The sequence below is a fragment of the Sphaerodactylus townsendi genome, linkage group LG07 (assembly GCF_021028975.2).
Source record: "Sphaerodactylus townsendi isolate TG3544 linkage group LG07, MPM_Stown_v2.3, whole genome shotgun sequence".
Taxonomy (NCBI): Eukaryota; Metazoa; Chordata; class Lepidosauria; order Squamata; family Sphaerodactylidae; genus Sphaerodactylus; species Sphaerodactylus townsendi.
The window spans coordinates 79,183,878-79,210,921 of record NC_059431.1 but is presented as its reverse complement, the minus strand read 5'-3'; the positions used below and the strand labels follow the sequence as shown (position 1 = coordinate 79,210,921).

Here is a 27,044-nt window from a genome sequence, read left to right as displayed (position 1 = left end):
CAGAAAGATCCGCCGGAAGTGGAAGGGAGGGAGCGGAAGTACTTGCGAGAGGGCTGACGGGAGGAGTGCACGTGTGCGTCTTTTGGAGAGGTGGGTTCACCGCTGCACCTGAGGGGTTTATCTTGGGTGGTGGGTGTGAGGTTACTAGCCTGTCTGATGTCTCCTAGCAGAGCAAGTAGACTTAAAAGGATCTGGATCGGTGTGTACGGGCTGTGGGCAGTTTTCTGATAGCACCTGATCCCGAAGCTCCTGGTGTATTTTCAGCTGGTTTCCTGGCTCGGTTCACCTCCCATACCCCCACTAGATGAGAGGCACGAGTAGATCAGCTCTCCCCAGTAAACATTCAGCTTGTATTAGGCACCATTTGTGGTAGTGAATCTCCTTTGCATATGAGAGCCAGCGTGGTGTAGTGGTTAAGAACAGGTGCACTCTAATCTGGAGGACCGGGTTTGATTCCCTGCTCTGCCACTTGAGCTGTGGAGGTTTATCTGGTGAACCAGATTAGCTTGTGCACTCCAACACATGCCAGCTGGGTGACCTTGGGCTAGTCACAGTTCTTCGGAGCTCTCTCAGTCCCACCCACCTTACAGGATGTTTGAGGGGGGGAAGGGAAAGGAGATTGTAAGCTCCCTTGAGTCTCTTTACAGGAGAGAAAGGGGGAATATAAATCCAAACTCTTCTTCTAAAACAGTGGTTCTCAACCTGTGGATCGGGACCCCTTTGGGGGTCAAATGACCCTTTCACAGGAGTCGCCATCAGGGGTTCTCCATCTGCAAAATGGATAAATGTTAGGGTTAGGGGATCACCACAATATGAGGGACTGTATTAAAGGGTCATGACATTAGGAAGGTTGAGAGCCGCTATTTAAAATGTCCTAGTTTCAGTGCACAGTAACTCCACTTTAAAAAGTAGTAAGCATTGTGGAACATTGCTTGGTAAGTCTGTCCATTCGTCAATGTAGGGAAGACTGATTTTGCTAGACCCGTGGTGATCTTACTCAGTATAAGGTAGTTTCATGTTTTGGTTATTTGGTTTTTGAGTATGAAACTTTCAGAGCAGCTGCCATTTTTCTTTTAGAAGATCACCCCGCTCCCCAGTTTGTATTATTAAGAGCAGCCGCATAACAGGATAGATAGGCTATAGAACAAGTTAGATTCTTATTGGTAATGGAATTATTACATTCCTTTTATAATACTTTTTTTATATGTAGTTACAAAAAGATTACATAGATGTAACCAAGCATGTTTCAGCAAGGGTAGTAGTGTTGTGCCGCAGACTTCTGTTCATCCTTAAGCATTTTGTCACTGTTCAGTTCACATTAAAATGTTATGGGACAGAGCTGCCCAAATCCTTTTTGGTTCTTTGAGCAGCTCTGACCAAACCAGCCTTACTTTTGCTGTAATTATGATGGATGGCGTGTTTTCTTCCCTGCCATCAGCCTGAAGTGATTTTTCTCTGTATAAAAGTGCAGGAATAAAGAATGTGGTACTACCCATTTTGGTCAGTTTTCTTGACAGTATTCCAGGGCTCCTTGTTTTGGTGGGGTGGGCACTTCTAGATGTCTACCTCTGAAAGCTGGAGGTGGGTAAGGGTTTCTATTTCATAGCCTTTTACCCTTGTGATTTAGAACAGGACTGTAGAAGCTGCACAGACTGTCAACTGCTGAAGTACCAGTTTGATAAGCTTATAGTGTTTGCCTAGTAGCCAGAGTATGTAAATCCTGCAGGGATGGTCTTCTTAGTTCCCAAAGCAAGTTGGTACTGTTCTTTGCCCTTGCTGTGAATATTCTAAAAACATCTCTGGGTTATTTGGTAGGCTGACGAGCTCTTTTGTGTTGTGTGTGTGTGTTTATAGCATTTTTAAAGACAGCGGCATAACAAGACAAAATTGTCTATTTGATCAATTAAAGATTTTAGTCGATTGAACGTTTTACAAATATTTGACAGATCAATAAAGTTAATATCAACAGATTTGGTATTTTGCTGTTGTTGTGGAACAGTAGACTTAAGATTATTACAGAAGCATATTGGTTTACTAAAACCAGTGTTAAAGCTATGATCATTACAATTTTAAGAAAGGATTTTGGAAATATGGACAATTCACAAGATCCACCAGACCACGGCCCGGAAAAACCAGAAAACTGACCACAACCAGTTAAATGTCCATAGTTTGAAAATAATTTCCAAACCATGTTATTCCGTCTTGTGTTGGGTTTTTTTCCTCCTTTCATAAAAAAATTATATATGGAGTATCATCTTGCTATTTATATCTGTAATTAGTTGCTTCATCATACAGATGTTTTAGATTTTTTATTGTATGGTGATCAAAACATTAGCATGTTTGTTTAGTTTCTTTGTACTATTCAACTACAACAGTCTCAATTGTGTCCCCATCAGTAACAGTCCCTTTCTCTGATTCACAGACTTAACCTTATGGAAGCCAAAGGTAAAAGGAAATTCATAGGTAAAGGTGGAAAATCAGGGCCTGGAAAAAGGAAGTTTAAACAAAATAGTGGTAAGTCTCACATATTATTTTTGGTACTGTATTAAAGTACATGTATTGTTTTCCCTGTGACTTTTGGCTGTTCTACTTAACTGAATATATAGAAAAATAGTAAGAGATGTACTTTGCATTATAAAATAGGATCTTGGTTTTAAGAAATATAGAAATCTAAAAATAATTGTTCTATTTTCAACATTTGTAAACAGATGCTGGCCTTCCGAAGACATTTAATAGAAGGGACGGGACGGGTGTCAAGCTGAAATTTAAGACTAAGAAGTTTGAAAAAGGAAATGCAAAGACTGGCAGAAGTGGTGTAAAACAAATAAAGAGTAAACAATTACCAGACAAATTATCCCGGAAAAGAAAACTCAAGGATGGTAACAAAGGTTAGAATTTTTTTTCCCCTTTGAAATAAGCTAATTGACGAGGCAGTGTTTGGGGGAGGGGATGCCTTTCTTTTAAAATTTGATGCATGAAGATGCCATGAGTTATGGATTCTTCTAGATCTCCAGCGTATTCTTTGAGAGCTGGTGTTTCTGAGTGGTAGGAGCACAAGTCATGAGTTTCAGTTCGTTCCCTGATCTTATGTAAACCCTTGTGTGATATGGGGATAGTAGCTAAATGATCTCAAATGGCAATATCTGAGTGGTCCTTAAACGCTGAGAAGCAGTACTCACTTCTAAACTTTATTAGGCTTTCCTCTGGACCACATTCTACAGTAACTCTATTTTTCCCCCTCTTCAAAACAAAACACAGAGATCTCACATTTAACTGTGAATTGCTTTACTTCTCATTTTCAGTGTTAAGTGATGAGGTTCATGGGAAGTTTCCATGACCAGTTTGCTGTTTATCTGCTGGTCTCATGACCTCCTTTTGGGTCAAGAACCAATTATTCATTGTCAAAGCATATTTTTTTACATGTGGAAAATCTCAAGTTCAATTCCTCCATTTTGAGAAAAGGATCTTTATTAATGTGGTGTTTTAACGCCCCTGCTTCTCAGCCTATATTGATATAGTGGTGAGTTTGACAGAATTGGGGTTTATGTTTCCCTCACCTACCCAGTGGAAAATATCTAGTCTAATGTATGCTGATTGACATGGTTCTGCTGTCTCCTACATCAGTTGGCTTTATGAGGATGCTGCACAGCCTTGGTGACTCTTGTAAAGAGAAACCCTTCTCTGTCAAACACTCTCAGACTAAAGTGATGTCCTGTAACCTTTACTCAGTTCCCAGGGTCCAGTTTCTTGCAGCCATGCTAGCTAGGCTAGCCAGTGGCAGAGTAGCATGGCTTCTGCTGAGCCTCAGCATGAGACCTGGCACCAGGTGCTCCTGTTTGGAGTAGAAAGGACTTAAGCCAGGGGTAGGGAACCTGCGGCTCTCCAGATGTTCAGGAACTACAATTCCCATCAGCCTCTGTCAGCATGGCCAATTGGCCTGACTTAAGCTAAGTAGGCCAGTGGTCTCATGCAACATAGGACTTCGTGTGTGTTTAAATATTGCTTCAGAATGAGCTGTTACACACCAAAGCTTGTTTTTGCTCAAGAGTCTGGCATGTTTACTCAGTTTAGAGTGGAAATGAGCCACAGGCTCCTGCATTCCCTCCTCCTCACTTTGCACATTACTTTCCTTTCCATTTTCTAATCATCTCTGTTGTCATGTCCAAACAGGTAAACCATGCAGGTTAGGACTTTCCTTCTAATGAGAACTGGAACCCAACTTCAAACTAGGGTTTGTAATTCTGGCTGATTGGGTGTATGTGAGTGCTGACCAAACTTATAAACTTAAATGTAGCAGCAAACAGTGGAAAATGCTAAACAGGAAGTTGAAAGAGGAACGATGAGGAAGTGGGAAGGAGCGAGGAGTCTGTAGTTTTGTCTGAATGGTGACAACTTGGAACTGAAGCAGAATTGTCAAGGATTAGACAAGGCTTCAAATGGTAAAATCCCATAGACAGGACATGTTCTGCTGGTTGGGACTTTATCGGCATTGTGTGCTGCCTCTTAATATGCCTTTATGTATATTTATTAGGATCGCTGCCAAAGAAGCCCAAATGGGATGACATCAAGAAGAAAAAGAAGGATCTCAAACAAAGCAGACAGCTGAATGACAGAGCCAACTATGATGCAGTGTTCAAGGCAAAGCAGATCTGGGAAGCTTTGAGACAGTAATGACAACTTTACTTGTTCTCTTTTGTAAAACACTGTGCTTTAGATTTCTCCCAGCCTAGATGTTAATAGTGGCCACAAGTCTGACTGTCTAGTTTGGCTCTGGGGTATTAACCCTATACAGAAACCTTTTTTTAGTGAAGCGCAAGCATGTTGCTTGTATTACTCCTTTGTGTGGTGTATGTAGCTGAAGGTGTTGATCTGTGAATGTTTGCCTTTTGTTAAGCCTTTTATAGTTTAATTTTATAATTTTTTTGTAGGAAAAAGTGTGACCTTGAGAAGCGGAAGAAACTGTTAAGTGAACTTCAGGAACTGCTTCATGGGAAAATAAAAAGTGTAAGAAATGTAGCAAAAAACTTTTTTAACATCACAAACTGCTGAGATTATATTGACCAGGACCCTACACATGGGAATGTTTCTTGCTTAAGACGTCCAAATGTACCAGTACTCCTGTGTTCCCCTTCACATTATCAGTTAGCTATAACCTCCTTTCGAGCAGCCTTGTGGAACTAGTTATGAAGATCAATGTAATGAATGTAATTCTAGCCAAATTACTTAAGAGTTACAGATTGATTTTTTCCTCCCCCAGATGGCATTTGCTCATGACTCTACTCGTGTCATCCAGTGTTACATTCGGTTTGGCAATGAAAAACAAAGGCAAGAAGTATTTGAGGAATTACGAGGTATAATTTTCACACACATAGCCTTTTACATGTAGAGTGTTCCATTGTTATGACTTCTCAGTGTGTTTTCTTATCTTACAGAGAGTTTTACTGAACTAAGCAAATCTAAGTATTCCAGAAATATTGTGAAGAAACTTCTTATGTATGGGTAGGTATGTTGTAAGTCATCTGTTAGCTATCCCACTGCTTACGGTGGCCCATCTGGCATCGGCCAGAGCCTAGGCCCTTTTCCTGCAGAGCTCCAACTCTGGACTGGGCTCCCTAAAATGGTGAGCGGGGGGGTGGGGGGGGCGGGCTCTCCTTGGAGATCTTTAGGAGGTAGTCCAAGGCCTGACTGTTTGGAAGGGCTTTTGAGAGGACTTGAATGGCAGGCATCTTTTTAGAGGGAGTGAGAGAAATTTGGAGTTTGCCATTTTATTTTTGGGTTTTACTGAAAATGGTTTAATTGTTATTATAAGCTGCCTTGAACCATTAAGACAGTCAGGCTGTACGTATTTTAATAAATAAATAAATAATGTGCCGGTACCCTATTTCTAAATTTCTCTCATATTTTATCCTGCGTTTTGTCTAAGGAACTCAAGGTGGTATTCTTATTCTCTATTTTATAAGATAGTCTAAGCTGAGAGGGAATGACTGAGGTCAGTGAGCTTCGTGCCTGAGTGAAGTTCTAGAGCATAGGTTTTATTTATTTTATTTGTTAGTTTTGATATACCTCCCCATCCCCTAAGGCAGTGGTGGCGAACCTTTGGCACTCCAGATGTTGTGGACTACAATTCCTATCAGCCCCTGCCAGCATGGCCAATTGGCATGCTGGCTTTCAAGTGATTTTCTAGATTGTGTCCTCTTTATTTGCTTCATCCCTTCACAAAAGTCTAGAAAGCCCATTGGATGTACCTGCCTGGCTTCATGCATTCTCTGGCACTTCTGTCCTTGGCTTTGTGTGTTTTTACTGGATTTACTTCAACTCTAGTGGGAGATATAACTAGACTTGAGGTAGATGTTGTGTTGTAGAATGGGTAGATTGTTGTTCTTGGACTTTGGAGCCTTGCTCTGCCACTGAAAATAGCTAGCCTTGGGCAAATCTCTTTGTCTGCTTTGTCACAAGAATATTGAAAAGATGAATAGGCTAACACACAGGTGTCAAACTTGCGGCCCTCCAGATGTTATGGACTACGGTTCCCATCATCCCATTCCAGCATTATGCTGGCAGGGAATGATGGGAACTGTAATCCATAACATCTGGAGGGCCGCGAGTTTGACACCTATGGGCTAACACTATATATAAACCATCTTCTTGAAAGAAGGGTGGGATAAAATCATGAAGTGGACTGGACTTTTAAAATGATTATGGTAAGGTGTGACCACACTTTGAGGAACTCCCGAGCCTTGTCTGTTCATAGACCTCTTTTCTAATGAGTGACAATGATTGGCCATGTCCTACTGGAGTCTGGCCAATAGAGATGTCTGTCCCAGGTCTGAAAAATACAGGTATGTATGATAACACTGTTGGCTTCCTAGTTCTAAAACAGTTCCTGAGGGGGGGTTGCAGTCATCAAGATCATGTGATTAAACTCATTGTGACACTCTTTTCTCAGTTGTTTCAGCCAATCTCTTTTTATTTACATGCTCTGTTGCCCTCACTATTCCTAACTTGTAAAGCTTAGCACAGTGTGAAAGGGTGATTTTATCCTATTTCCCTCAGTATTCAACATACAGGCCAGAGGCTTCGGTCAGGTCAGTAATATTTGAAGAAAATGGCTGACCACTGAGCAGAGCCCAAATGTTATTTGCTGTCTCTAACAGTACAGTTCTTTGCAGAGTTAGTCTTGTCTAAGACTGTGGATTTTGGTGGCCCTAGACTAGATTGGGCTTGCTCTGTACCGAGTTATACTGTTAAGTTACTTTCCAGCTAGAACAGAATATCTGACTATGATAAGCTCCAGTTTAGAGTTGTTGATTCGAATGAAGTCTTCTTTTCCAAACAAGAGTATGCTTTTAATATTTGATCACTTAAAAGTAAGTGGTCTATTTTTTTCTTTTATATTAATGTTTATTTTATTTTTGCTGTCTGTTATCCACATTTATTCCTGGGACAGAACAAAACCACAAATTGCAGAAATAATCAAAAGCTTCAAAGGTGAAGTGAGAAAGATGCTGCGTCATGCTGAAGCATCTGCAGTGGTGGAGTTTGCATATAATGACAAAGCCATTTTGGAGCAGAGAAACATGTTGACGCAAGAGCTGTATGGGAATATATTCCAAATCTACAAGGTGATGTTTTGAAACCCCCTCCCTTGCCTTTGAAAATGTTTCTTGGAGCTTGAAACACACTGTGATATTTTAAACAATACAACAAACTGTGAAATTTGTTAACAGAAAATGTAACTGTTAACAGAAAATGTAACAGTTGAGTAGTTCCACAGTCAGAGGGAATGTCCCTGTCTTGTGCATGTGATCACCATGACCTGTGAGACCCACTTCAGCAAAGCCAAGTTTATTGAGATCCATTGAGTTGATGCATATGTTCATAAACAGGTTAGAGAAGAAAGTATTGCAGGCAGGCCATGAAATGGAATAGTCTGAATAGCATGATCACAAAAGCATCTGTTAAACCAGGGATATGTGAAGTTCCTTCAGAAGCTATAAAATCATGATTAATAATGTGCTATTACTTAATTTCTATACCTGCAGCCATTAAGGCATTTAATGCTAAAATCACCATGCAATTACTATACGGAATCCCATTGTGGATACAAGCATGGAGCTGCGATATGGAAAGAGTTCAGTCATGCTTTCTCTATAGCATACTTGGCTTACCTCATTCGGTCCCATATTCTGCAGTCTGTTTGGAGGTGGGCCAACATTTACTCCATACAAGAGCATGGTGCATGACTTTCCAATTCTGGATACGATTGTGCTTTAACAACTATCACAAAAGTTTCACCTATCAGGCTCTTTCTTTCATAGCCAAGCGACTGAGTGGTGGTCTTTTGTTGAGGCCAAAATCCATGAATAGTGTGTCCTTATCAACCGGATGCATTGGCTTTCTAATGAATGCCAATGAGTACTAAAGCTGACTATCAAAAAAAAGAGATTGGATGATTCCACCGGTATAGTCACCTGATGATGCAGCAGGCTAATAAACGCTGCTCTCCCTTGCACTTGGGTATACTCGTTAAAACCATATACCCGATGGTATTTTCAGAGAAATATTTCCATTTGGTTCTAAGGAACCCAAATTGCGACGAGCCCTGACCCTTGCCAGGTGCAATATTCTCCCTTCAGCTACCACTCAGGGTAAAATACAGAAAGTGCCTTTTTATGAAAGATTTTGTCCCTTCAGTTCAGCTTACGAAGAATCAATCCAACACGTGATATTACACTGCCCGTTACACAGTTTAGCCAGGAACAAATATCTAAACACCGTGGCTAAAACCCCCCATTGATAACACTGATCTATCAACTGTGGTAACGATGCTGAATTGTGGTTCTGCAAGTGTATTGGAAGCGCTGGCAAACTTTTTGTGCTCTATCAGCAAATGGTTATAACTGTACTGGAGATTGTATCATTACACTGAGGTTGCCATTGTTGCTGGTATATTGCTGCTGTTGTTTTAATTATGCCATTAAAGGTTATTATTATTATTATTATACTTAATTTCTACATTCTGTACTTTCAGTGTCATATTAAAGAGGTACAGAACATTCTTTGTGGCTTTCTAAGAAATGAAGACCAACTAACAGGAATTTTCTCTAAGCTCTCTTATTGGAAATCAGCACTCCTTTGAAATAGTTGCAATTAATATGAGTGTGCATTTTTGTATCCAAGTGTCAGGCTATATCTAGATCTTCTTCATCCCTTTTTGTGATCCCTAATAAACTTGCATAAAGCCAGCTCTGAAGACCATGAGTTTAATTCCACTCTGTGCAGGTTGTGGGAGTGTATGTTATTCCCATGCAAGCCAGGGATTCTTCATTCTGTACAATTTCAGAGGCTCATTTTACTGCTGATACCTGCATGAATTTTTCTGCAGTGTTACTTTGAATTAGGAAGCCTGTGCAGACCCTGAGAGTAGACTGGTCATAGTGAGATCCTGGTGACTTGACGTGTGATCAGATCCCTCTGTTGTGTTTTGTTTCCTGTAATGTTGATGAAGTAAACTTCACCATAACAGTGATTCTTTGTTTCAGTCATCAGAACACCCAACTCTTGAAAAAGTGGTCGAGTCCCACCCTGAAAAGCGGGAGGCTATTATGGATGAAATGAAGCAGATCCTTACTCCAATGGCTCAGAAGTAAGAACAGCAGCTTACACCATGTTTATATGACACATTGTGGGTGCGTGTGACAAGGAGAGTTGGCTTGTACTTTTATTTTGATGGCAGATCTCTTGCAAAAGCATGTTCCCAATCCCCTCCATCAACAAGGATAGGATTTGAAATAATGATTGGTGAGAGTGCAGTAAAGTTCACACTGGTGACTTATGAAATAAATAGGCAGTATCTGTCTGAAGTACTAGACAATTCCAAAACTGTTCAGAAATTTCTCCAGTTCTTCCTCTTTCCACCATCTGCTTTCCTTTCCAGAATTTCTGTTTTCCCCCCCTCCCCTAAGGGGAATGAGGTACACTACACCTATTAAAATGGTAATTAGGGAGAACTGTGAAGCTATTCATAGTTGCACCCTGTCTGTATGATGGGAGTTCCTATTTACTGAAGTTATAACTTAGGTGCAATTTGCTGACTAACTCTAGGCATTATTCTGCAATGATGTACATACATGCCTCTTTGCTTTTCCCCTCTTTCTTGTCCTCCAGGGAAGCTGTAATAAAGCATTCGTTAGTCCATAAAGTATTTTTGGACTTTTTCACTCATGCCACCCCTAAACAGAGATCTGTAAGTATCAGACTCATTGCATATTATTTTTCCCCCTTTCACTTATAGAATAAATTGTAGAATTGTGAGTCAAGTAGTTTATGCCATTTTGTTAGGACATTTGTGCAAAGACATCCCTAGCTAAGGAGATATAGGCCTCACTGGTCAGATCAGTTTCTGAATTTGCATCAGATTTTGGAGGCAGTCTGTCTGCTTTTACTGCTTTCAGTGGTGAGTGTGCAGTATTATTTCCAGTCTGGGGCAGGTAGCCCGTTGTAGTTGAATACCGGAAGTTAAAAAAGTAATTGTTATGGCACACTGCAATGGGTGCGGTCATTACCAAAGTGAACATAATGCTCTCTTCCTGATATAAATAGTCTCAAGCAAGTCAACTGATCTATTAACCATGGGTGTTAAATTTGGTGCTTAGATCCTAAATTATTATGGAGAATATATATACATATATGTCAAGTAAATGTCAATCCCTTATAACAAAACTAATTTAAAATTATGGGGGTTTTTTTTGTCTCTAGGAAATGATTGAAGCAATCAGAGAAGCTGTCATCTACTTAGCACACACGCATGATGGAGCCAGAGTAGCCATGCATTGCCTGTGGCATGGAACGCCCAAGGTATATTGTGTGATGTAGCTTATTTATGTCAAAGCAGAATGCCTTGGTTGAATGGGTCTTGCTGTCCAAGACTCTCTAAACTGTTACACTGGAGATTTTTCCCCAGCGTGGTTATTATTAAAATATGTCTGATTTTTGGCAAACACCCCTCTATTTTTGGTATACATGGTACTTTGAGGAATACTGAAAGCTTTTAAACTGGATGTAGTGGTAGCAGAGTAAGAACAGCACATGCCATGGAGTGCCATACAACAAGAGTGGATTGAAAAGAAAAAAAAATTGAGCATGTAACTTTTTTCATAAGCATAATGGTGTGGTTGTCCTCTAGAGTTAGTTAAAACACTTTAAAAATGGTTTGAGTTACGCCCGTCTTCTTTACAGTTTGTCAAGAGTTCTTGTATAATGATGTTTCTGGTCCCTCAAATTAGTCTTTATGAATCAAGTGGATTAAAAGAAAGCAGCTGTTTTTTAAAACCAGCCTGCATTTCTGATCAGGCAAATTCATCAGCCCAATGTTCATATTTAATAAAGGAGCATATTTTAAAAGTGTTGAATTTTACTAAATTTATACTAATTCTAAAGGAATGTTTCAATCTGCAGTTCTTATGGAACATGCTTTCTTGGTAGCTCCTAATGGACACAGAAAGCAAATAAGTGGGATGGGTGAAGGACATTTTGTAGAACCGGAGATTTTATCCTGTCATTCTTGGCCCCACAACTTTTGATTTACTTTTCAGATCTTTTGAAATCAGAAAACCCAATTTGGTAAAATATAGGAAAGCAAATTGGTATGATGGCTCAATCATATTCCTTTGGTTCTCTTTTTAGGACAGAAAAGTCATTGTGAAAACCATGAAAACCTATGTTGAAAAAGTAGCTACTGTGAGTATTTTAAAACTAGGAAATCAGAAGTATTTTGCTGCTATGATTTGGTTCTAGTTTGCAGAACAAATTAAATACATGATTGTAGTTATTTTAGCAAAATGTTAAACATAAAAGGTTGTAAATCAGCTTAAGAAACATTTATCAGTAACAGTCAATATTGTGCATCTCAGGAATGAATTAACATGTTTGTGAAGACAGACTTACTTGAAATACCTTTGTATTATAGCTATTCTATTTATTATAAAGTAAATAAAGCAAGACTGGCTCTGAAATGGATGTTTTACATAACCAACTTCAAAATGACCTTCTAGCTTTTTGTAATAAAGCATCCTTTGCAGTAGATTAACAGCAATCCTAAGAGTATTTATTCTTATATAAAATCCACTGAATTCCATGGGGTTGGTTTACAAGTAAAAGTACATAGTGTTGGAACCTTAGAGGAATATTGTGTTTTTTTCTGCTACGATCTGTTTCAAACAGAAAACATAGACAGCGAATAAAATCACTAATTGGACCATCATGGTTGATATAGGCAGTTCTTTAGCAAATGAACTAATATGCATTGAGAACGAGGCTGTTTGGATAGTCAAGGCTGTTTGTGAATTGCAGTGTTCCTAATTTCTGGTTCATGTTTCAGGGTGAATTCTCACATTTAGTTTTGTCGGCGGCATTTGACTGCATTGATGATACTAAGCTTGTGAAACAGCTAATTATATCTGTAAGTAGCTTCTTAAAAATTTCCTCTAGATGCTTGCCGGTCAGTTAATAGGTGAACATTGCAATGTTTTCCAATGTGGTTTTTTAAAGACCAATTTATTTCTTAATTGTCCTTGTTAATCTACAGTTGGGGGAGGAGCAGGAATTTATATCTTGCTTTTTTCAACTGTAAAGAGTCTCAAAACGGCTTACAAACTCCTTCCCTTTCTCTCCCAACAACAGACACCTTGTGAGGGAGGTGGGCTGAGGCAGCTCTAAGAGAACCGTGACAAGCCCAAGTACACCCAGAAGCTTCATGTGTAGGAGTGGGGAATCAAACCCAGTTCTCCAGATTAGAGTCCACTGATCTCAACCACTGCAGCACGCTTGTTTATTTGGTACAATACAGGAAAGACAAGTATCTGTGTATCTGGGTCTATCTGATTGAAGGGCATGATCCCAAAGCCATTGTTTTATTGTTTCTTCCATTTTTTGGTACCCCAGGTGCAGTAAAGCTTGAGGAGAGAGGCCATGTTTCTGACGTTTCCTCTCAATTGCACTTTGCCAATGGTTATCAGCATGTATGAGAGGAGCTAGATCCATTGGGTCAAATATAAGTTTTAATCTATAGTTGGGTATGCAATCCACATATGGGTCTCCAAGTAGAGGGCAGCTGACTGTATTTAAATCCAGAGCCAAGATCCATTTTGTTTGAGTAGTATCTGTAAATGTGTATCAAGTTTGTTCTAGAGGTGGCATAAGCCAGAGCCCAGATGTAGAGGAATTTCTCTAATAAATAATGAAACTGTCATTCCCTTTATGGCCCAGGCATTCTGTGTGCTTTTGGCTGTTTACAAGGAATCCCGTATCATAGTTCAACTCTCAGTCTTTCATTGGCCAAAGTATTCACAATAATACTGTTTGAGGGAATAAAATGGTTGCTGGCAAGGCAGCGTGAAGGAACAGAGTATCAAAGCTCTCATCCCAGAAGAAGAGAGCTATATTTTATAGCGAAACAAGTACTGAGTTTTGCTCAAGGCTGCAGTTTCAATTATTGTTGGGTTTTTTGGTACTGTTATATATAAACTTGAGGACTGTATGAGTTGTTTCCCCATATGTGCTGAACAGTGCGCTTTTTCTCTTGTCATGCATCCTAAATGTGCAATTTACTCAGTATGCATTAAAAAAAAACTTTCCAAGTTCATTTAGCCATTCTTGTGGCTGGTGGTAATGTTGTTACATTTTGGTATGTTCACAAGATCATGTCACTTTGACAGAAGTGCATGGAGAATGTATTTATCTTGTTAGAAAAATAGCACAAAGCAGCCGTTGGCCGGAAGTAACCTCACATAGCAAGGAAGTAAACTGGATATAGCACAAACTTGTAAACCCACTGATGGTTTATAGATTGTCTATAAAGCACTTATACAAAGATAATTTGTTGTTTAATATCCAGTAATATATATTAGTATTCCCTGTTTCACAGAAGAAACATAATACAGTACATTGGTAACCTCCTAGAGATTGATGGAGAAAGGATTAAAATTAGTTACCTGGTTAGGTGTTCATTGTACTTGCAAAGTAATTCTTCTAAACAGGCAATAAGATTAGCTATGGACAAAGCAGGATCTTTTTAAAAAAATATGTACCTTCCTGCCTGCAAGGAAGGCAGAAGGTATGTGGTTGTTCTCTCTCCATTTTATCCTCAGGACTGAGAACAGGTGACTCAGCCAAGGTCACCTTCTAACCTTCATGGGAAGGTAGAGATTGTTTCTCCCATTGTTTCTCCCAATGTCAAATAAAGTTTGACATGTCACTCATTTTGGGTCTACTGGGGTTCTTATTAATCCATTTGTCAGCTTGTACTAATTGCACTTTTTCTAACTTGTTTCATCCGGTAGGCTTTCTTCCAACTTTGTTTACAACAGCAATGTACAGTGAACTACTGAATCTGGACCTGCTTTCAGGGAGTTGAAAAAGGGGTTGTGTAAGCAATTTTCTCTTTGCTAATAAAGTTTTTCTCTCTACCTTTTTCAGGAACTGAGTGATTCCTTAGCAAGGATTATAAACAATAAATATGGAAGAAAAGTCCTGTTGTATCTGTTAAGTCCAAGGGATCCTACATATTTCTCACCAGCAGTAATCAAAATTCTTCAGCAGGGTGATGGAAATGCTTACAGGTAATCCAGAGGAACAGTTTCTTTTTCATTGGCAAGCTTGCATCATGTCGAGCCTACTAATTTATCAGCAATTCATCTTCTCTAAGTCCAATTGGCATAAAAAGGCACAAACCCAGGTAGTCTTCTAGTTGTGTGTGTGTCTCCCATTTTGAACAGAGCAAAACCTTCAGGCAAACTGTGCAAAGCTGAGTTTGTTTCTTCTCCTCTAACCAGGATTCTAAACCTTGGTTGAATCCAGGTTTAAATCGTGGTTTGCAGAATACAAACTTCAGGTAAATGTAGGCTGGAGAGGAAAGGGCTGAGAACATTGCAAACACATATAAGTTTGGCTCAGTTCACACTTGGTGCTATCTTTGTGTCAGAAAAGGGACTGGAAGCGTTTTGACAAGTGGCACTTTCATTGGGGTTATGCTCTCAAACACCACAACTTGTACAAATATGGCTGCCTTTTTTGTATCTTTATTGACTATATTAATTATTGGTATTAAGCACACAAAAATGTCATCTCTTGAGACAACTTGGTTTCTGTGTGAAAAATGTCACTCCCCTCCAAGAGTTTATTTTGTGATTTGTGAGCTCTCCTCAGACCATATGAATGACTGGTGCTTGTGAGATTATTACCTGACATTCCAGCCTATTCAGTGAACATCCAGCATAATATATACCTGTCAGATGAATCATAAAGTAATCAGTGAGGATAAATTATCTTCTAGTCTCCTCTCACACTCTCCCCTCAGTCACCTAGTCGCCTTCTTCTGCATCTTTTCCGTTCACACATTCTCTTGTGTCTCCTTGGGGACAGTGCATGCACACACAGATGGGCTTCTTGTGGGGTAGTTGTGGGTGGATACATCCAAGTAACTTAGTTGTTTCCAATAGGAAATTTCCTGCTGTGTTTGGTTTAAAATGATGTGCTTGTCTTGCATTTTGAAATCTGCCTGTCTTTCATTCATTTCTGTGACAACTGATTTTAATAAATATTTTAGTCAATTAAAAAGCCTCCTGGCCTCCCTTCTCCATGCATCCCAGTATCTTCTCAACTATACTTTTGGGTCTGTGCAGACTTAGCATTCAAAGCCAGGGACAGAAGAGGTGCATGTGGAGGGGCACTTACATATGTAACCCCTTTCCTGTGTGAAAATATAGAACCCCCACATGAGGTGAAGGCCAAGCCCACAGATGCACTCAATGCACTTACGTGGATGGCATAGGCCAATGGTATACTGTTCTGATGCTTTCAAGTGGAAAGATAATTCTCAGAACTGGCAATTCATTATGAATGTGGAAGATCAGACAAAGTGATGAATATTGCAAATGTGCAAAGTCTTCCTTGTTTGTTTCAATAGACAGCGTTTTCCTTAGGCATGTTATCTGCCTCCTTTTATAAAAAAGCAGCCTTTCTGCTGTGCTTATGTATGATTGCAGTGTAAGAATAACATGACAAATTTTCTTCAGGTTACTTAAGAAACCACAAATGCTAGTTTTATGTGATTTGTTCTGGGAAGAAAGTTAAAGGCTGCAATCAAGCTTGGATTTTTAATGCAGGTAACAAATATTGTAGGTAACAAGGCCAGACAATTTTATACAACTGTCTATAATTTTATTTTCCCTAGTAAAAAAGATGTAGAAGTTCGACGCTGTGAGCTCTTGGAAGCTGTGTCCCCGTGTTTATTAAAGTATCTGAACGAACATGCTGAAGAAATGACAATGGACAAAGCTACCTGCATTATGGTGACTGGTATCCTCAAAGCCTCTATTGGTGACATCCAGCCTGCTCTGAACACAATTGCCAATCTGGCTGCACAAGAGTTGATTCCAGGAGGTGAAGATGGACAGGTAATTATGCCTGTTAGTGGGCAAGCAGTAGAGTTCTCATTGTTAGTTTTCATCTGCTCTTTCAGTGAGAATTGCTGTGGGCTAGCCAAGCTAAATTAGGAGTTTGCTTGTGTGTTTGGGGGGAAATCCTAAACATAAGATATTGAAGTAGTGAGAGCTAGCCAATAAGGTAGTTTGGGAATTAAGTGCGTAGGAATTTTGAGGCTAGGAAACAGAAGGAATATACTTTGAACACCATGCTTAAGGTACATGTGTCAAAGTAGAAGATGAGAAAGGAATGTGAAGATCCATCTCTTGAAAGCTAGGGGGTAGCACATTTTGTGCTTGAATTAGATTGTTACCCTTCTATAATCCACATTGTGATTCTGTAGGTACAAGAGCTGCTGAATGTGCATATATAAAGAATATGAAAAGTGCAGTTTCTTCTGATATTTTGTTGTGTGTAAACTGATTTGTAGCTCAATGCAACTGGTGCACTGGGATTTCCAGTGCTCCAAATAAAAATAAATTCAAATAGAAAGATAAAAGATATAGTGGCATTTTAAAAATACCTTGATTGTCCATCATAACTTTGAGGTTGGGATGTATATAATTTGCACTCCAGTCCTGAATAGGGAAAACCCATACATTAAAAATAAACCAATAAACAAAGATCATAAACTATATTTCAGTTTCTGGGACAGTTGTGTATTCAGTGCCTGCCTTAGTTGAAGCGGACCAAAACTAAAGGATGTTTATGGAGCACTTTCAATGTGCCTTATCCTTCATCTAGTTCAGTGGTGGCAAACCTGTGGCACTCCAGATGTTCATGGACAATTGGCCATGCTGGCAGAGGCAGGGGCTGATGGGAAGTGTAGTCCATGAACATCTGGAGTGCCATAGGTTCGCCACCACTGATCTAGTTCTAACAATGCAGATTGTCATTATAATGAATAAAAACCAGAGCTCATATCTTTGATAATGTTAAGCTGGTCTGCTGGTAGTGAAATCCTAAATCTGGATTCATCTCTAAATCCACTCAAGAGTTACAAAAGACAGAATGGTGGCAAGGTGCTAATTAATGAGAAGTGCCTAAATAGGATTTGCTTTGACCTGGATGGCCAATGCTAGCCCCATTTCAACAGATCTCAGAAACTAAACAGGGTTCACTCTGGTTAGTATTTGGATGGGAGACCACCAAGGAAGTCCAGGATCTGTGCAGAGGCAGGTAGTGGCAAAGCACCTCTGAATGTCTCTTGCCTTGAAAACCCTATAAGTTGGCTGTGATCTGATGCCACTTTCCATTACCAAATTGGATTTAATGTCTGAGCTGGTTTTCGAATCTTGGTCTTTAATTTGAATGATGTGGTGTTTGCTTGTCGCTGGCCATATGTGTAGTGTGACTCATTTATGCATCCTAGAGCCCTTTCAATACAGTTGGGTCTTCACCTAGGTCTAAAGGAGCGGAGTATAGTATAATGAGTAAAAAGCATGGTGAGGACTTTGACTATTCTGTTTTAAAGCTTCATATTGCAGAACATCCAGCTGGTCATCTGGTTCTGAAGTGGTTGATTGAGCAAGATGAAAAGATGAACGAACGTGGCAGAGAAGGTATGATGGAAAACCTGAGAGCCCACTTGCATTATAGACTTAGATGTGTCTAAATGGGGGTTGGGGGAAAGATAAAGAAGAAAGGTCTTAGAACTGCTCTGCTTTGAAGGTGGTCACTGTTTTAATGTAATGTTTTCATCAGTCAAAATCTCATCAGATATTTTGACTAGGTTAGGACATAACTGCAAACAGTCACTTGCTGTTAGGTTGACTGAGTTCCAGTCTGAGGAAAGTTCGATACCTTTGTGCACTTTCCAGATGTTATGTGGACTAGAGGATTATAAATTCCAGTTTTTCCAACTAATGGGCCACAATTGGCCATGCTGGAAGGGGCTGATGGGAATTGTAGTCCATAACATCTGGAGTGCCAAAGGTTCACCACCACTGGTCTAAGTTATCATGGAACTCAAGTCCTCACCCCCTCCTCTTGTTCATGGCGTGTCGATTAGAGGTTTCCACTTCTGCAGCAAATCAGTTTGCTGTTACGTTCAGCCTCTTGAACTGTGGCTTGTGCCTGCCTGATAAAGCATGTGAGAGTGAAACTGCAGTTTTGAGTCATGGTTTGTAAGGAAAGTACAGACCATAGTCTGAGTAGTCAGATGTTTGATTTATATCCCCCCTTTCTCTCCTATAGGAGACTCAAAGGGGCTTACAAACTCCTTCCCCTTCCCCCCTCACAACAAACACCCTGTGAGGTAGGTGGGGCTGAGAGAGCTCAAAAGAACTGTGACTAGCCCAAGATCACCCAGCTGGCATGTGTTGGAGTGTACAGGCTAATCTGAATTTCCCAGATAAGCCTCCATAGCTCAAGGGGCAGAGCGGGGAATCAAACCCTGTTCCCCCAGATTAGAGTACACCTGCTCTTAACCATTACGCCACTGTAGGAATTAAGTCATGAGTATATGGATATATAGAATAATATAAAGAGCAAGTATGGTAATATAAATAGTAGTTTGAGATCTTTAAAACATTTTAAGAGTTCCGTAGGTATGTGTGATGTCAAGTTTGGTTTCTATCCTTAACAGGTTGTTTTGCAAGGACTTTAGTAGAATGTGTGGGCATTGACAACTTGAAGCAGTGGGCAGATGTCAATCGAGGTGCAATTGTTCTTTGTCGGTATGTGGAACCTTTTTCTATCTCTGACTAGAGAATATCTGCTGAATGCCATTTACATTTTTAGAAACAAACAACATTTGTTATTCACTTTTATGTCATCCTTGAATAATTTTTACTGTTTCCAAGTGTTCTGTGAATTATAAAGCTTTTTATTTCAGGCAGTCAGTAACCTTGTTGCTTTGCTTAGTGTGTTACTAAGGGAGATGTTTCTGTGTTCCATTCAAAGAACCTTGCTTTCCCTTCCCTTATCTGAAGACCTACAAGGAATTATCTCCTCCAGTTGTACAATGTTCCAAGGTATTATCTGGTAGTACTGGAGGGAATGTTTTGTTGTCTAGGGATTTGGTTTTTAAAACCTAAAGGAGCACCCAATTTCTGTTTCTATATTATAATAATCCATTTACTTCACTGAATACCGAAAGGATTCTCATGTGAATTATGTCATTTTTGTATAGCCTTTGTTGATTGAGAGATGTTGCAGTTCTTACTGTGGGGCTGTTCCCTTGTCATTGACACAGATCTGGAGTCAAGCGACCTAAGAAAGAATGATACCTGATACTGTATAGTAACTTATTTTACAGTCCAGTTAAACTGAAGAATAGTAAAAGCTTTGATATTTGATACTTGATTGTCTAGATTGCTCAGTTAACCAGCACTACCTAGAACAGTTGTTCTCAACCTTCCTAATGCTGCGTCCCTTTAATACAGTTCCTCATGTTGTGGTGACCCCCAATCCTAACATTTATCCATTTTACAGATGGAGAACACTGATGCAGAGAGTCTTAGGTGACCCCTGTGAAAGGGTCATTCGACCCCCAAAGGGGTCCTGACCCCCAGGTTGAGAACCACTGACCTAGAAGTTGTTTCTTCCTCTCAGCCACCATACCTCTACATCTTCAGGTGCAAATGTGCTCCTTTCCTGTCTCTTCAGCTGGCCAGGTTGATGCCTGTTGTCATTTCTGGGCTTCTGGTAGCTCATATGGCCATTTGATGTCCTCCTCAGGTGCCCCCTCCCCCAGCCTTCCTTGAGGTTTTGGGTGCCAGATTTTGGCAGTTCGTCCACTTATATGGCTGCTGCTTAGGATGGCTCCATGTATCTAAGGGAAGAGCCTTCTGTGTATGCTGTGACTGTGGTGTCCCCAGTGCGGGGAGTCTGGCCACAGTAAGATTCCTGTGGGTAGGGAATAGGGAAGAAAGATAAGTTTGATAATCCAGCACTATTAAATGAGAAGTGAGCTGTCAATTGCTATATTTACAGAGAATTGGAGCAAATCTAAATGTCGTCTTGTGTCCTCCCCTACATACCAAAAACAGGCTCCTTAATTTGCTAATTCTTTATTACTAACAATAAAGTCTGTTGTGTGAAAAAATACAACAGGCTCTAGAAAACTAACTCTTCCAGGGCAAGAGGTGTGAATTTCTACAGGAAATGGAACCTGGTACAAACACCGACATTGCCACCCCCCATCCCAACATCCCAGCTTTGCCAAGGAGGGTCAGCAGGGTGCCTGTGAAAATGAAAAGAAGTCTCCCAGTCTCCATAAGACTCCATATGCACCTACCCGCCATTTGCAAAGCTGAATCCCGGCTTTGCAGGGGTGGGGAAATCTAGCGGGGTGCCTGTGAAGATGAAGAGCCTGTTGTGTGAAAAAATACACCGGGCTCTAGGAAATGGGAACCCGCAAGTGGGAGCTTCAGAGAACATTACCAAAATCTTTTCCTTTCTGTCGCCCCCTTCTCCTTTGCCTCCTATTCTCCATCCTGCCACCTTTTCTCTTAATCTTCTCTATTTTTGCCTGGCTACCCCAACTGTCTCTTTCTGTCCCAATACCCCAGCTCTGTTTCTAACTTTCTGCTCTGCTACCCCAGCTCTTTCTGTCTCTGCCCCCATTTCTGTCTGCCCACTTATTCTAGGTCTCTCTTTCTGTCTTCCTACCCCAACTCTCTATTCTCTCTGCTTTTGTCACCCTACCCAAACTTTTGTTCTCTCTTTCTGGCTGCTTACCCTAGCTCCCTCATTCTCTTCCTGCCCCTATTCCAACTCTTTCTCTCTTCCCCCCACGAGCCAATTCTTGGTAACTCGTGATGAGGCCACTCCTTCCAGGTTACTCCCCTCAGCTGGAGTCATTCCTGGTGTGGCAAGACATCCCTTGCCCCCAACTAGCCTGGTAGGGGGTTGCCTTTTCAGTCCTGCTGGTGCCTGACTAACTTACTCAAGAATTGGCTCAGGCAAGGACTAGGACAGCCCTACAAGGACCCCATCGATTTAAGAAGTATTACCGACTGAGTGAGGAGGAGTTTGGGAGTTGTAGCTCTGTCACCTCCTCTGTACAAGAGAAATGGCATCCTCTGGACTACATCTCCCAGAATACTTTGCTTTTACTGGTTCATCAGAAACATGCAGGTCAATTATATAGTAAGATTACCCTGACCCACATTATTTGAAACAGTGGGAGGGACCAAGCAAAGAGATGCTTTAAGGGCAAGGATTACATCTAATAAAAGCAAAATAATGTCGCTCAAGCAATCTTCAGCTTCAGTCCATCTGCCCTGCAGCAGTAGCATCTGCCTCTCTCACCTGATAGGTTTTCCTATCTTGCAGTCTGTATTTTCTGTCTGCAATGGACGAGCTCTTTTGCACTTTCTAAGATCCATTGCTAATTCTTTCAATCTCCAATACTTCTGGCAAAGAGCAAAATCATGCCCCATGCTATAGGTCACTACAAAGACATGAGGCTTAAATCTAGAGATCTTTCAAACATTTGTCAGCATGGTGTTTAATGCCAATCTGTCAGCTGTCCAATATAGATTTTTATTGTTTTCACAGCTTTTTAGAACAGATCCCTTGTATTTGATAAGAATGCTTAATTCCTTTAAAAATCTCTAATGGTGCTCACAGGTGTTGAGTAAAGATTTCAGAAATGCTGCTCTGGCAAATACAGCAAATTGGATTTTTATGTAAAAAGAAATGGAACGAATATTGATCTATTCCTGCCTCCTGGTTTCAGCAAATGCAATTTTAAAAAATATTTTGGCACTCAGCCGATTTCAAATACACTATCATCTCTGTCAAACTATTGTTTTTGGTTGGCAGTACTACTGCTGAGCCCTTCGGGGATAGAACGATCTATCAAATCGAATAAATAATAATAATTATTATTATTATTGGTCTTGTTCACATGCGGTATTTGTGTGATTCATTCATGTTCTTGCTCATAAGTTTCTGTAATGTTGCCCTAATAATAAGAAACTTTCTCTGAACACTGAAAATCCTCCTAGTTGCTTTCTCCAAATAAACATGTCCATCTGCAGAAAATGAAGATGCCCACACTGAGGTAATACCTTAGTGTCAGCAAAACAAAGGGATCCATGTAGATGAATGATTTTTTATTGTACTAGCTATACCATCACAAATACACTCACAACAATCTCTTGATTTGGGCTGTCAAGTTTCCAAGTGATTTATCCTCAAGGATATTCAAGTAAATTAAAGCAAGATTTGAGTCCTGAATCACTTTGAAGGCCGTCAAGAATTCCGGAGTATAAGCTTTCAAAAGTAAAACCTCCCTTTGTGATACCGGAGTCAAATCTTGGTCTACTGTAAACCAACATGGCTACTGATCTACAACTATCGTCAAGTAAATTAAGCACTATCTTATGCATTATTTGCCACCTTTACTGTTTCTTCATATATGCTGCATTCTTTGCATTGGCTGTAAAGATTTTTGGCCAGGTAAAAGGAGCAACAACTGACTTGAGATGTCATAGCTAGATCTGGACCATTTGCATCACATGTGCACATGGTACGGGCACTCACATATGTGTCTCCTGGGCTATATGGCAGCACCTACCAGTCAAGGTTATCTGTGCATTTCCTCACATGCTACACTGAAGAGACTTCCTAACATTCTTGTGTCCAACTTCTGAGGAAAATGAAAATATGTCTCTGGTACCATTGCACATGGTTTGTGTTCATAATTTTTGTGTAAACATTTGTTGCACTGTGCCCACAAGAGGGCCTTTGAAAACTTTTGGTACCTGCCATAGTGGAGAAAAAGGTAGGTACAAGGGGCAATAACTAGACAATAGCATTCACAAAAAAAAACTGGGATAAAGCAGGTTAGTGAAGAGTGAATTGGGGATGAGAAATCCTGGAAAGAGGACTATTAGCACACAATTTGTGTTGGTGCTCCAAAAATACCCCACCAGTATGGAAACCAAGACAGAGAAGAAACTCTGTTTAGAACTGGCCATGGTTTGTTTAATTAAACCATGATTTCCTGTTATGTCTAAATTGAACCATTGGGTTGGATCCAGCAGAAAATTTCTTAGGAGTTGGCCCAGCAGATCTCTGCCCACCTCCTTTCTCCAAGCAGCCTCTGTTTGCTCTGGAAATCCATTCTGAACATCAGAAGAGCCTCTCAGCCTTGCTACAATGGCAAGGGTGGGGGAACATAAGTAAAAGTGCTGCCTCCTTGCTCCTTTGCCAATGCATATGACTGGTGAAAGAGAAAAGGAGGTAATTCCCCCTAATTCCTCCTTAGTGCTGCAGTGCCCTGTGCTGTCCTGTATTTTGTTCACAAGGTTCTCCTGACTTCTAAGAGGATTTTCCAAGGAGAACTCTTCAGCTGGATCTAACCCATAACAGTGAACCTATCTTGGCAAACATAGATGTGCCCTTGTTTATCTACGTGACTGCATTTTATTTTGAAATTTGATTTTTGAAACTTTTTTCTCCTTTTACAGCCTTCTTCAGAGCTCTGACCAGGAAGTGGCAAATCAAGTCAAGGATGGACTGAAAAGCCTTGTTCCAAAATTGAAAAACAGCAAAAATGCCAAAGGAGCATTGGAAGCACTGCTGGAGAAACTATCATCTTAATTTAAAGAGTGACAAAATGGACAAGTTTTTTTCAATATATGTAAACTAATATTTCATTTTTCAGTGGCGGAAATGATTTATTGGGCCAGGTCTTTTGCAACAACTTAACATTTTTTTAAAAAATGACAAATTAAATTCTTTCAGGATTATCAGATTTGGTGTTTTTGAGGATTAATTAATCATGTCTGGAGACCAAGATCCTTTTAATAAGATTGTAATTGGGCATAAATGAAATGTTGAATCCTGTGACTCTGGTTCACTAATGGTGATGCCTTCCCAACGGGCAAGGATCCTGTTCTCATCCATCAGGTGAAGAAACCAAAAAAGAAAGGGTGGAGTATAGTGTACAAGCAAAGGGAGAGGAAAATCAGTGTAATCTTGACGGCTAAAAATGGAGCACAAAGGCATAGAAACTGCAATTTAATCATAAAGTACAAAGTGAAAGGACAAACAATGATCAATACTGCTCAGACTAGCAGACTGGACAGACACTATTATTTCACTTGCCTCGATTACAGTACATTTTGATACGTAGAACTTAGCCTGGTCAAGATTGCTTTGACGGTATTTTTCTGCATTTGTATCCTGTGATTAACTTGAGACAAGTGTCTTCCACGATGAAGGCAGCTATTGAAAACACAGCTACTTACCACGGTGCACATTTTGGATTCTCTTGGATTGTTTATACATTCTGTTCATGTTTTGTTAAGGCATGTTCGTAAAATCTTCCTTGAGAAGAATACAAAAGCATAGAGTCCTAACTCTTTTGGAGGTGTGCACAGGAGCTCTACCAAACGGTTTGAATCCAAGCAACGCTTTTATAAGGATTTTTACTGATTCTGTTTTTGTAGTGTTGTGACTATGGTACATAGTTATGTCTGAAAAGTATTGATCATTGTTTGTCCTTTCACTTTGCACTTTATGATTAAATTACACTTTCAGTGCCCTAATGCTTCATTTCTAGCAGCCAGGAGTACAGTGATTTTCCTTTTCCTTCTCTTCCATCAGGTGCCAATTCCTTGCAACAGTAGAAAGAGCTGCTCATGGCAGAACCAATTACCAAAATCAACCCCATATATTTATTTCAACACTACCTACCAAATCTTCATTTTTATTTACTGTCCATTACAGTATTTGGTTGATGCTGTCATTTCCATGCTTTTCCTTCCTAAATGAATTCGCAATGCATGTTTCTAGATGAGGTGAAAAAGAGTGAGCAGAAAATGGTGGAAATTATTGTTCAAAAAGCATGGGTGTAGAGGCTCAGTCTGAGCTTGAAAGACAGGCTGACAAAAGCAGGGCGCACCTGGTGGGAGTTTGGGAAAGGAAGTCTGTCAAAGAGCAGTATCACTGGCTATTGAATAGAATGAACATGTGCTGTGTCAATTGTTCTATCAGCAAGCTCCACCGGTGGCTCTGATCCAGCTTTCCATATATGCTGCCTAAAGATAAGCATGCAGAGGAAATGCACCAATTTAAGGATTAATGTGGACTACTCATAATGGACTTTGCAGCTACATTTGCTTGCAGCCTGTTCAGGGTATCTATTTGCCTAATACTTTGCATAGTCCTGTGGCACTTGTAAAAGCTGTATGGTGGCTCATTTTGGGAATAATTGGCTGATAAATTTGGATCCTGTAGACTCTCCCTCTCATGATACAATGTTTAGTTCAAAGCCCTTTCCTCTCTCTGGTTATTAAACACAGAGCTGGAAGGAGCACCAAGAGTTAGCTTGTACAACACAGGAAAATCACAACTACCTCTCCCCACTCCCCCAATCACCCCTTCTCTATGTTCAGAGGAAGGCCAAAAACAAGGATCTCTGGCTTAGAAGAAAATTCCTTCCTGACCCCAAAGTGTCTAATTGGCGTGTGAGAAAGGGCCACAGGAGTCGAGCAAAATCCCTTCCTGCTTTCCCTCTCATAATCTGGCTGAGGCTCACAGAATCAGCATTGCTGTCAGATGGCCATCTAACCTCCAACGATGGAGTGCTCATGGGGACATGTGGGGTCACGTGTCCCCGGGCACATGACAGCTGGTCATGTGGGGGTGAATTGCCCCCCACACCCTTCCCCTTAGGCTGCCCCTTCAGCCGGCGGACCCTGGCTGGGCTGCTGCTGGGTGCCCCTTGACCCTGTCCCGCCAGGCTCCTCCATCTGGTGGAGGCTCCGCTAGTTGAAAGAGCAGCCTGCAGCAGGCTCCTGCCAGCTAAGGCAAGTGGGGCAGTGGGGGATGGGGGCTGCTGGAGCAGGTGTTGCCCAGGGCACCATTCCCCCCCTACGTCTCTGCTAACCTCTGTTTAAAAACCTCCAAAGAAGGAGAGTACCACCTTCCAAGAAAGCCTGTTCCACCGAGGAGCCACTCTGAACTTCCAGGAAAGCCTTTCTAACATTTAGCTGAAAACATTTGATTTAGTTTCACCCATTGGTTCTGCTTCAGCTTTCTTGGGCAACAGCAAACAACTCTGCACCATCCCTCTCGATGGGATCCCTTCAAATATGCTTGGCTGTGCTAAAGTAAAGTCCTAGGAGCCATCATATTTGTTGAGTGAAGGTATCATAAAAACTAGGTCAATTGTGAAGTTTGGCTTAGGGTAGCTATGTATCTTAAATTCAAGAGGGAAAAGCAAGGCTTTTTTTTAAGGGTGTCACGGTGGGCCATGGGGCATGTCTGTTGTGGGCCACATGCAGCCAGTAAGCTCTTGGCCATAATGATGCAAAATAGAATGCATCAAATTACTTCTAATGCAGGGAAGCCTGTTGACAGAAGAGATATTTGTTTGGTTAAAACGGTGTGTTCTGCAATCTCCAAATAATGGCTTGCTTGATTAGTACCTTTCTCCTTCCAGTACAAGCTGCTACTAGGTGATTAGTGATACCTGTGGGCACAAATAGTTAGCCAGTTTATGATAGGGGGACAGTTTGCATTCTCCTTAAATGTGAGTGAAAGTGCTGTAATACAAATGACTGTACCTGTTTTTGTAATAAATCCATGGGTTCTTATAA

The 27,044-nt window shown here is 40.5% G+C and overlaps 1 protein-coding gene across 3 annotated transcripts; it reads left to right on the top strand.

The window, feature by feature from the left end:
• PUM3 (pumilio RNA binding family member 3) lies at positions 1–27,044 on the top strand. Of its 3 annotated transcripts, none has more exons than XM_048503344.1 (18): positions 1–90; positions 2,423–2,514; positions 2,709–2,888; positions 4,532–4,667; positions 4,929–5,004; positions 5,258–5,351; positions 5,433–5,499; positions 7,448–7,622; positions 9,543–9,646; positions 10,168–10,246; positions 10,759–10,857; positions 11,686–11,739; positions 12,380–12,460; positions 14,476–14,618; positions 16,232–16,454; positions 17,957–18,044; positions 19,070–19,160; positions 23,907–27,044. In XM_048503344.1, the coding sequence occupies exons 2-18, from the start codon at positions 2,433–2,435 to the stop codon at positions 24,037–24,039; spliced, it is 1,905 nt and encodes a 634-aa protein (XP_048359301.1). In that variant the 5' UTR covers positions 1–90; positions 2,423–2,432; the 3' UTR covers positions 24,040–27,044. The 3 variants fall into 3 exon arrangements, with proteins under 3 accessions (XP_048359301.1, XP_048359303.1, XP_048359302.1); XM_048503346.1 differs by lacking the exon at positions 1–90 and adding an exon at positions 109–129; XM_048503345.1 differs by lacking the exon at positions 1–90 and adding an exon at positions 112–199.